This window comes from Bremia lactucae, linkage group LG3 (assembly GCF_004359215.1).
Source record: "Bremia lactucae strain SF5 linkage group LG3, whole genome shotgun sequence".
NCBI classification, from domain to species: Eukaryota; Oomycota; class Peronosporomycetes; order Peronosporales; family Peronosporaceae; genus Bremia; species Bremia lactucae.
The window spans coordinates 575,673-587,063 of NC_090612.1; the positions used below are offsets into that span (position 1 = coordinate 575,673).

Consider the following 11,391-nt stretch of genomic DNA (forward strand, 5'->3'; position numbering starts at 1 on the left):
GTCCTTTTGAGACTAGCGAAGAGGCCTCAGCTGGTGATCCTTTTCATAGGCAGCCCATTAAGCCGAGCACATCAACACGTAGGATATCGATCGGTCGCAAGAGTTGAAACTCTTCAAATAACATTCCATTGTACGAGGATCTGATACCTTTTGCCTTACGGAGCGGTGAGCAAGCAACCTTCCAACAAGGAAGCGTTGATTCCCACCCGCATCCATTAGTGCAGGCGGCGCCCGATAGGAGTGACGATCTCGCCCAACTACTCGCGGCTGCCTTACCTTCGTCCGTTCAGTCACAGGCGTTAATTGCTGCTGAACTACGTATTGCGGATCTCTAGGGTCAAGTCTTGCGACTGAACTCGGATCTCGTTGATGTCCGAGCGAAGGCTCGTCAGGGTTATGAACGCCTTAAGAATCGCTTGGACCTCTTTGAAAGGATAATGCTGAGGGATACGCATTTCTCGCGTGATGTCCCTCGCTCTCCAAGTCCTGTTCGTTGTGGGAGGAATCGGTCCGATAGTTTTTTGCCTTCTCCATACCCCTCACCCGAACGACTCTTGACTCACAGTCGTTGTCACCATCGGTCTCCTTAGACGGATGGGGTATGTGACCTCATTTGGGTCTACATACTGTTTCAGACGACTCACGTAAAATATGGGGTGCGTCTTCATATACGTGAGAAGATTGAGCCTATAATTTAGGTCTTCAACCTCTTCTACCTCCGTAAAGGAGTGAAGGGTACTTATTAGTACTTTTTCACCCACTCTAAAGCGTTCATTATTCTTGCGACCATTTTGGTTTGCAATTTGTTTTGCATATCCTGTGCGCTTGCCATCGCGTCACGGACTTTTCGTGTGATGGCGTATCGCTCATCCCCACAGCATCTAGCCTCACGCTTTTAGCATCAAACTCGCGAATGACACCGCCGAGAGGTCGGTTAAGGACGTAGTTTTATCGACAACTGCTAAACTGCCAGGGTCACTAGGGCAAGTTTCTGTCGTTGACATGATACCCTCGCGGGTCATCGTCATATTGACGAAACTACGTCCCTCTTTCGCACCGAGCATATTGAGGGGTACCGCTCGGGGTGCTTACTGCCGTTTAGGTTACATCAGTCTCTCTCATAAGCACCTGATAGTAGCCATCCTTTAATCCATCGCGAAAATGATAGCTAACTCTCCCATGGAGTTCAACAAGTCATCTTTCCGCGGGAGTGGGTTTTGAACCGGTATGGATAGCTAACTCTCCCATGGAGTTCAACAAGTCATCTTTCCGCGCGAGTGGGTTTTGAACCGGTATGGTCGCCGTGTTCAGCTAAGCATGAACCATGCGCCATCCACCTGTGGCTTTACGCACACAAAAGGCCGGGCTGCAGTGAGGCAATTTTATTTAATGCACATGTCCCGCCTTGGCTCGCTGTCGAAGAACTCATCGATATAATCGACTTGTTCTTTGGGCAACGGCCATTGCCTGGAACACAATACTTGGCGCCAGGTTCGAGGTCTATTTTTGTGCCCGATGCCCCTATCGAACTTATTATATTAATATCTAACTGAGTATGACACCTCCTTGCGCACCGCACAATCATGTCTTGAAACGATTGGCGGGGTTGATTAAGACTTAAATCAAGCAATCAATAGAACTTATGTCTTATTGCATCAATATACCATATTTGGTATAATTGGAACTATTAATGTCAAACTTGACTATTATTATCAGTGAAAGTTTGGTTTTCGTAACTTATCAATCGGGTCATTAGGTGATGGACGACCTAAGCGATGTCGATTTCATATTTGTGCAGTAATGGAATGTAAGAAAATTATTTAGGATTGTGATTCGGAAGACCCCACCTTATCGTCAGGCGGAGGACTATTCATATATTCGTCCTTTGCTTTAATATGCCGGCTACTGTCGAATCATCAATTCATTTGCGAGATCTTATCAATCAGCATGCTTTCCGGAGCTGAAGCCGTTCGCCATCGTACGATATTCACTCTGCTTTTCATCGGCTTGACTCGAAGCTTCGCAGAAATGTCAGACCTTTTCGTTGGTGCTAGAAGAAAAATGCAGTGTAAGATAAATTATTTAATTGTTAGTTTGGCGAATTTACCTCGCTTCTTAAGTCAGAGGAAGACTAAAGGAAAAAATTCGCTGGCGTGTATGCCAGCTAAGCTTATTTTGAATGCGCCTGTGTTTGGCCGGAACTCTTTACATTACTCTTAAGCCCTAAAGTTGTATATATTTACAGTACTACTACCCATCACTTTCACATATAAGAAATACAACACTGGTACAATGGCCAATATTGATAAAAACGGCGCCGGTGACTGCGTGGTAGCAGCGCATGTGGATGTAGATGCGCTCACGGATATTGTCTATTCCGACCTGGACGAGCAAAATGACTATGTTGATGATGACATACTATCTTTTTCTTCGCCGCCATCTTCCCATGCATTGCACGTGGCACAATACCTATCTTTCTCCATTAACCTGGTCACTTGCGGAGATGTTAAAGCTTTCTATGCGGCTTCTAGTAAGTGACGTGGCTTCTCCACCCGACTTGTTCAGAAGGGTTATAGCTTCACACTTATGATCACGTCGCGAGAATATTTGCCTGCCATAGAGGCGGAAAGATGAGACCAAAGAAGTGTCTAGAAGTCAGCGACCCGGCGCACTGGCAGTCCAGCCAAACTTCTAGCTCGGCTGGTCAAAGAATACAGGGGGTCATCACTGCATTCTTCGATAATCACAACCACCACTTGCTCAAGCGCGAGGAGGTCCCGCTTTCACTGCTTACCGCAAATTGGACGACGAGTTAAAGACCGAGACCAAATCTCTACGCGCAAGCCGCATGGAAATAAGGACGATCATGAATATGCTAAAAATTGAGGGATCTATCTGAATCGTGTTGATGTCCAGAACCTTCTTGGGCGTGAACGTAGTGTGAGACTAAAGACAGATGCGCCGCTCGTAATTGGTTTTCATTCGGAAGAAAGCTCCAGATCCGAGGTATGTATTTGAGTTCACAACGGACAGGTCGGTCGCTCATCCAACGCGTTCTGATGAGCCCGGACGCCATCGCACTATACAAAGAATTCGGAGACGTTGTCATATTTGATTCAGCCTATGCCTTCAATCAGTTAGTCCCCTGTGCTCCCTTTCTCGGCGTGAATAACAATGGAATTACGAGACAATTTGGATGTGCGGCTACAAAAGGGGACGGATGAGTCCTTTTGGTGGTTGTTTGATTGTTTACTTACAGCGGTGTGGGGAGCTCTTCATACGGTAATCACTCACCAAGATGCCGCGATGACGAATGCCATCGTGGCCTGTTTTCCTGAGTCAAAGCATGTCTTGGGCATGTGGCCCTTGCCAGGAAGTTTGCGGAGAAGTTTGGATAGAAGCTGGGGGGCCAATTGTACTTAATTCATAAAAGATTTCTATGCTGCAGCCATGCGCACGACCTCTCCTATTGAGACGGAAGGTAAGTGGAGCGCATTGCTCTTGACATACAACTTGTCAGATGATGCGCAAATATGGACTCTGTACAACATCAAAGGCAAGTGGATGTCCTGTAACGGGGAATTCTTCACTAGTACTAATCAGTACTAGTTAACCTTACACTGATTACAGTGAAGGTGAGGTGCCTCGAAACTTCACGTACACAAAGGTACAGAGGAAGATTTCTTGTGAAGCTAAGGGTCGTTAATTTCAAAGGTCTAGACAAAGGCTTTCGAATAGAGAAAAGTAAAATTGTATTAATATATTAGTTTCCTACGTAACGATCTTCTATCTACTACTGAGCTTATTATATAAAAACCAACTAAGTATGGCGCCTCCTTGCGCACCGCACAATCGTGTCTTACAACGATTGGCGGGGTTGGTTTATACTTAAAGCAAACAAACAATAGAGCTAATGTCTTGTTGCATTAAACAACCAAATTTATTAAAATTGGAACTCTTTAAGTCAAATTAATAAAGATGAATTCTTTTTGTACTTCTTTATTTGTTTTCTCTCATAGGAAATAATATTTATTATTCCTCTCATAGGAATAATACTTATGTAACGGAATGAATACAACCCAAAGGTCAGTACCATATAATGCGCTTTGTAATGACCGCCTTGGGAGCAGTACACTGCTGATGAAATTGTCGAGCTGTACGACGAGCCAGCGAGTTTTTCCCATGATAAATACCGTGAAAGTCTAATAAAAATATAATCCCCAGAAAGTTGATGTGGCTCACACAATCGTTAAAAGCCTTAACTATTCTGAATGAATGAAACTTGGCGGCCAGCGGAGTTGCCGGCGTCGCTCGAGACAGAAGCGCTAGTCCAGCTAAATCTTAGTGCACGTTCAGAACTTGAGGCTTGGGCAGAGTCACAAAAAACGCTCATATTAGATGATAAGCGCGCAGATCAACAGCAGTCGCAGGAGCACGCCCGTGCCTCGGATGAAGCTCAACGCAAGCGCGAAATGCTTCAAATTGAGCATCAGAAGCTCTCAGCCGGTGAGTTGGTGACATGTATACAAGAGTGCTAGGCTTTATGGATGGAATTTTATGTTGTGACCTCAATAGACACACACGCTAAGGAAAGGGAGCTGAACTCTTGTCAGATGGAGATCGAGGTGCTGCAGGCTGAAAAGCGGCGACGTGAGCCTGTGGTCAAGCATCTATTCGAGAGAACTGTAAAAGAAGATGTAAATCTTAAGCAATTGGTAGAGGATTCGCAAAAGCAGCGTGCGACACAAGAATATCAGCTCCAGGAACTTAAAGTAGGCCTCGCCATGTATCAGAGGCTTGGTCTTTTTTTTGAGCCTGCAGAAGGTACGCTCGTAAATATAGTGCAGTGACCTTGTTGATTAATTTGGTTACTGACAAATGTCCATGTCTGTTGTATAGAGAATCGTATCATAGTAAAATTCACGCAGATTGACCCCCAAGATTCGAATCGCGTGTTTTCTTTCCGCATCACAATCGACCCGATTACTGACAAATATATAAGTGCGCTAACTGTTTCTTTAATTGACACAAATCGTATTTTGCTAACTACTTGCTTGCTTAAGTTGACTCTTGTAGTGAAGTTGTGCCATCACTAAGCCAATTGGTAACGGAACTCAACGAGAGCGGTGACTTGGCACGTTTTATTCGCTCCATGCGGCGTCAATTTAAACAGGTTATGTAAGAAAAACAATTAAATTCGACGCCGTTTTATAAGTTGTTGAGTGTTTGCCATGGTATGAGTTGCCTGCGTTGCATCCAGATGTTCTATGTTGTGTGGGACCCGTGGTAATAATGTTGGGTGATCGAGCTCGATTCTCAAAGGTGATTGTGGTCATATGAACCCAGATTTAGCTGTATATTCATTTTTTTGAATAGTCGAAAGTGGCAAATTCAAATATATGTGCCTCGTTATATCAGCAGGAAACGATTGATTGCGACGCAACAGCATTTGTCGTCGCTGCGCAAGTTTTTCCGACGTGTCCTCGCGAGACTCAAATTGCGGCGCGTACGATATCTGCAACCTTATTACCATAGAATGGCTTCTGCACGCCGCGCACTTTAGCATGGCGCGCATTGTTCACAGTTTCGTACTGCACCCAGACCGTGTCTGTGTAGTCATCATCGTCCTGGAAGGAATCCTCGAATTGCGAAGTCGCCTCGCGTTCATCGAGATGGTCTAGTAATCGATATCCATCGACCTTCCACTACAGACTAAGCCGCTCGAGGAGGTCCCCAATCACCCCGAGCGCCGGTACGTTGCGGACCACAACATACCGAGACTCATTAGCAATTGTAAACACACGCACCCTGCCATTTGGACTTTTGGCCAATCGCACACTACAATTAAATGTGAATGCAACCAATTGGTTATACGAGTACTATGAATTGAGTTTGGCAAATAACTTAAACGAACGCCTTCCTTCGGCAAGCCCGTTTTGCACCCGTTCTTTGCACTACTTGTGCGTCAACAATCCGCTAGTTGCTAATTAGAATCTCATCGACGTGCGTCACGCAGACGAGACCAGACATGCTAAAGAAAATGCTTAATATCCTTCGGTCTCTTAGTAGCATCTGTCTGCACAAATATTGCTTGGTAGATTTGCAAAGCTTGAGCACTTAGGCGTCGATCGCTGTACGGCGCACGACATTTTGACTAGACTCCGCAGAGCTAGACGATGAACAAGGCATGGTGCCGGATGCATTGGTCGTGATTTGGGACGCGCTTATCGGGAGTAAGTCAGCATATCCGGCTAGAGTACCGTGTTCCCCACTTTTCTTCGTAGGGTGGTGGCTACTCTGAGACTTGCTTCTTTCTTCCCCATTTTTGTCAACGCTAAATTCCTGCATCGACCGTCGAATGGCTTCTAATAGCATCAGCTCCTCAAGACGAGCAGCATCAGCAGGGGTCGTCATGAGATGCGACGCAGCATCATTTAGCGCAGCAATGTTGTTTGGGTGGGGGCTGTCAGTCACGGGTTTGTCGCTAATGCTAAGCTGCGAGCGCAGCGAATCGCGAATACGATCACGATCCTCTACCGAGGCGTAGTGCACGCTTTGGAGACTCGAGGCCGCAGGTAATGGTACTGCACGCTTGGGGATGCCAATAACGCTACTACGACGCGGAGACTTTGCCTTCTGCATGTGCGATAAATAGGTAAGCCCATAACTACGTTTTTTGCCACGAAAAAACTCACCTTTATTAAGCGAAGAAATGCCATTTCTGCCGGGGGTGGCTGTGCATACTGAACTCCAAATGCTTCTTGGTTGCAGAATGGACAGCTGCACTTTTAATTACGTTAATATAAATATAACGAGTGAAAAAGAGTAGATTACATTGGTGTCGTTACGCACCAAATGGGTTTCTGCGGTGGACGGATCTGCAAGTAACACTCGGAGCAAATAGGCTTGCTGCAACAGCTTGAAACATTCAGATTTCCCGGATAGAACTAAAGAGCCAAAATTAGTAATTGCACTGGGTCCCACAAAGTTGGAAGCCCTCATCCTTATACCATGAAACAAATCGGACACTCGAGCGTAAAAAAACCCTCTTTCGCCTCCTGACCGGGAAACCGCGGTGCCAACTTTCGCTCTAAAATAAGTCGTCGCGCTGCCTTATGCTCCCAAGGACAGGTCGGGTACAACCTGACAGAGTAGACGTCAATAAGCCTAAATTTAAGTTTTCACCGTCGACGGGGGTGACGACGTACCCCGTGGGCTGCGTGTATTTTTCGATCTCACGCGTGCCAATCGTTAAGCGCCGGCTGCTAATACCAGACTTCTTCGACGTCGAATTACCCATTGCAGTGGACGCTTATTTTTGTATGATGGCTTGCTGAGTGAGGTGTGAATTTGGCTTGCACATTCTCGACAGAACCGGGCGCGCCGTGGGCCAGTAGTAAAGTGAAGACAAGCTGCAACAACAAACCTAGATAAATTTATGCAGGGAGTCTCAAACCATTTCACAATAAACAAATTTTGCTCCAAGCGAAAGCAAATTGTAACTGTAATATTGGGAATTACAGGGTATACAATATGTCATTTCAGTTTGTTCCGGAATCCATTACAATCCTTACCTTAAGCTTGTCTCAGATAATGAGATCACCAAGGATTCATCTTCTTAAAGCGTAGAACTTTCACATAACTGCGCTTCCTTTGTGTCGACTTTTTGTACAAAAGAATAATAGCGTATAAAAAGCAGATAATTCCATTGGGTACTGTGTAATTATTAGCTTAACTCATTGGTAAAGGCAGATTATTCCATGGGGTACTGCATAACTGGTAGCTTGAGCAATTTGCGCGGTATACATGATGAGCAAGAATTACTAACTCAACCATATGCATGCATTTTGACAATCCGCCACAGACGGCACAGGGTGTTATCGATGCTAATGTCAGCATTCTGGCGCAATCACGTAGTAATTTTGAAGGCTTTTTCCAAAAGTTGCACCTTAGCCATTGGGGTGGGTGGACCACGATACAATTGCTAACGTAGCGACAAATTGAAGGATGTAAAAAGGACGATTAGGGCAATTGAGTTTCAAAGTGCAGCATAAAGAATACGTCAATTAAAAAAAAATTGCGCTACGTTGCCGCTGCTCATAATGGCTGCATAGGAGAAGCATGCAGAAGTCGGGGTGGATATGCTAATGCACATGGCATGACTTGATGACAGAGATGTTACGTAATATTATCTCAAAATTAATAAGAGAAAAACTCATAGGCGGATCTCAGTTTAACTTTAAATGTACCAAAATCTTCTCTTGCGGCTATCGAAGAGCGTGCAGGTTGGCCCGAGATATTAGATTTGATCAGAAGCTATATAATAAATTAATATTGCTCATGTTGTCATATCATTAAAGTGCATAAACTATCGAATAATACAACAAAGTGAATTCCAAAACTCCCACCCATCCATTTTTTTAGCAAATCAAACGTCATAATTACAGCCCGTCACATTTTATTTAAAATATGTCAACGTCTAAATCTCCGTGCATCAGAGACGTTGACATCTCCGCGCACGACTAGCAACGTCAAACTTTACCGTCAATCATCCACCTTCCTCAAAAAATTATATCATAAGCCTCCTGGAATCTACGTGGATCTCACTTAAGGATGGTGAACAAGCCATTAGAACTGCGGCATTATCTGACGCAATTAGCCGACGCAAAATAATTAAAACGAGAGAACGAAGCTTTGATAAAAACTGACCTTGAAATAAATTTTTACTTTCGTGTCGCTGCCTGTATCCCTAAATGACATTTCGGGTGTTGTATAAGCTGTAGCGCCTGCGGGAAATAGTGTAGTTAGTTTATAAAGTGGATGATTGACGGTAGATTTTGATGTTGCTAGTCGTGCGCGGAGATTTCAGCGTTGCTGATCGTGCACGGAGATTTCGACGTGCTCCAACTGAGCAACATGTTGCTACGGAGGACTACCCAGGAGCCTGGCCAGGGCTTGTTCACCAACTCCCTGCGCCATAAGCCCTGCCACCTCCCAATGATGTTCGGAGAGGTGGGAGAAATGAGCCCAATCAATATTGAGGCTCATCATCATGTGCACTCGCAGAGGTGCGGGTCGTGGGAAGGATTACTGTGCTACCAAGTGTAGGCGGGCACGTCGTAATGCGGCCACACTCTACTTAGGCACACACCCTAGCACAACGAGGAAGCGGTTTAAGCAGCTTCTCTTGCGTGCAGTGAGGTAGTTGTGGTGAGCGCGTTAGCAACCTCACCCAACGCACTAAGTACTTTAGTTTAAGTGTCGTCACGGGAGCGGTAATCCGGCTCCTCGTGCGCACTTACTAAGTAGGAAGTAGTTTTCAGACTGATTTAAAATTAATCGCATTAAATATCAATATCTATTTTTACCAATCAAATTATCATCTCTAAAAATAACACTTAATATGTATTGCGAGCGTATTTCAAGATACCTCGCGTAAGGGATGACGCTAGCCGTCATCCCTCCTAATGTGAATGCACCTATGTGTATCACATACATCACAAATGTGGACCACACCCGAGTGCTGGGTCTAATTACTTTATTTAAGTAATTGACCATCCTTTAAAGTACACCAAGTGTACTTAACGGGGACTGTGTAACATTATGGCAACTTTAGCCCGTTACATGATCTATCTATCTCTTTGCGCGCGTCCAGCGCTGACTGGACCGCAGAAAAAGCAGACATAGTGGTCTATATCTACGAATGGGTAAGCTTTTAGAATTTTTCCATGTAAAGTAATATTTTTTCCAAATATTATCGACCTTTTGGATAATATATTAATTAACAACCTTTAAGTGTTAATTTCATGTAACGATACACCCCGTTACATCACCCCTCCCTTAAACGACAATCACTCCGACTGTCATTGGGTAGAGTGGTCACTATGTGACCACTTAATTAAAAAGGATGTTGATTGGTCAGAACCATCATTTTTAATTCTATCGCATGGTTAAAAAGTCCATGCGGTATGCTGGTAGTGCGGCGCCTTCGGCTGTGGTTCAAACAGCCGCGTATGAATACAACCCCTCTTTGGAGGTTGACTATGAGTGCGAGTTGGACGAAATGGCCGAATACAACCCCTCTTTGGAGGTTGACTATGAGTGCGAGTTGGACGAAATGGCCGACTCGGGGAGAACAGAACAGTCGCCTGATCATCGTCGGGCGGCTGACTATGAGCCTTCGAACGAGAGGGCTCATTCGGGTTGACGTGCTGGTAGCATTCGCTACAGCATGTTCGTTCAGACGATGAGGATGATTCCTCATCGCGAGCACCGTTTCCCGTGCCGTCACCCCCTCTTATTCCTGTGCGTGGTGATAACGATGGCGTAAGACATCGCATTAAAAATTCTTGTGGTACCCCTGATTCAGTAGGTACAAATCAGGGAGGCGAAGACAAAAAGATGTCTCGTCTTGCCCTGAGAAGAAGCCGGGCTTTTGCCCGAACGGCTCGTCAGTAGCTTGTCTGGAGAGACTACTCCTCACAACAAATATCCCTTATTTATTGCGACAAAGCCACATGGCATTGATCTCAGCGCGAAAACGTTTCGCGCTGATGAAGATTTTGTTTGGATGCTTTTCTCAAGCATCGATGGTATAGTGGCAACACAAGCGAAATAAAAGCTCGTTGATGCAAGCCCGAAATGCGTTCATTCGCAATGTCAAAGACATTGGAAGCGAAGCCTAGCTTCAATAACTTAACGCGATTCACGTTAAGTTTAAGAAATGAACTTCAACCGGTGCAAGGTATAAATTGCATCGGTTGTCTCGTGAGGCAGGATTTCTATGCCTCACGTAGGGTGATCCCTGTCCGTGTTGGGTTGACAGCACGAAGCGAGTAAAAGGGGTCTATTCCCTTTCTTCGCCCTGGAGAAGGGCTCGCATTCTATCGAGATGCGGGTTGCGATTGACGTTTTACAATCGATTTACAAGCGTTAGCGGCGCGTGTTTTCCGATGAACCTTTTGATCTATCGGATTGGTCTCGTCATACTGACGGACGAGGCCCTCAACGTCAACAACCAGCTGGAAACGAGGCTCCCAGCTGTCATGTGAAGGTGGATAACCGCACCAGCGAATTGAATAACTTATTCGCTGCCCCTTCACATCATGGTGGTTTTGAATTTGTTCCACAAGGAAACGTTGACCACCGTGGGAATCCACCAATGGTTGTGGCGGAAGAGGGAATATTAGATCCGACCCATGTGCCGGATCTAGAGTCGGATTTGACAAACTTGATCACTTCCTTCATAATTTGGAGGGGGGATTTGATCACGAGCGCGGTAAGCGTCGCTCGTTGGAGCAGACGGTGCAGGCTCACCATATCGAGCGGTTGGAGCCCGTTCGAAGAGTGCGTATTCCATGCTGGAGTACAATCGGAAAAATCATGCTATTC

The 11,391-nt window shown here is 45.3% G+C and overlaps 4 protein-coding genes across 4 annotated transcripts; 3 read left to right on the forward strand and 1 right to left on the reverse strand.

Moving 5' to 3' along the window:
* Positions 1-2,292: 2,292 nt before the first annotated feature.
* CCR75_008508 (uncharacterized protein) lies at positions 2,293-2,538 on the forward strand (the record flags this gene model as incomplete). Its single annotated transcript, XM_067966560.1, has 1 exon — positions 2,293-2,538. The coding sequence occupies one exon, from the start codon at positions 2,293-2,295 to the stop codon at positions 2,536-2,538; it is 246 nt and encodes an 81-aa protein (XP_067816399.1).
* Positions 2,539-3,174: 636 nt separating this feature from the next.
* Positions 3,175-3,423, forward strand: CCR75_008507 (uncharacterized protein; the record flags this gene model as incomplete). Its single annotated transcript, XM_067966559.1, has 1 exon — positions 3,175-3,423. The coding sequence occupies one exon, from the start codon at positions 3,175-3,177 to the stop codon at positions 3,421-3,423; it is 249 nt and encodes an 82-aa protein (XP_067816402.1).
* An 848-nt stretch (positions 3,424-4,271) lies between these two features.
* Positions 4,272-5,681, forward strand: CCR75_008506 (uncharacterized protein; the record flags this gene model as incomplete). Its single annotated transcript, XM_067966558.1, has 6 exons — positions 4,272-4,506; positions 4,576-4,824; positions 4,900-5,001; positions 5,064-5,173; positions 5,377-5,506; positions 5,536-5,681. The coding sequence occupies 6 exons, from the start codon at positions 4,272-4,274 to the stop codon at positions 5,679-5,681; spliced, it is 972 nt and encodes a 323-aa protein (XP_067816401.1).
* A 168-nt stretch (positions 5,682-5,849) lies between these two features.
* On the reverse strand, positions 5,850-7,300 carry CCR75_008505 (uncharacterized protein; the record flags this gene model as incomplete). Its single annotated transcript, XM_067966557.1, has 5 exons — positions 5,850-6,636; positions 6,696-6,780; positions 6,853-6,947; positions 7,011-7,143; positions 7,209-7,300. 5 exons carry the CDS (start codon positions 7,298-7,300, stop codon positions 6,118-6,120), a joined length of 924 nt encoding a protein of 307 aa, XP_067816403.1. The 3' UTR covers positions 5,850-6,117.
* Between the last annotated feature and the right edge of the window lie 4,091 nt (positions 7,301-11,391).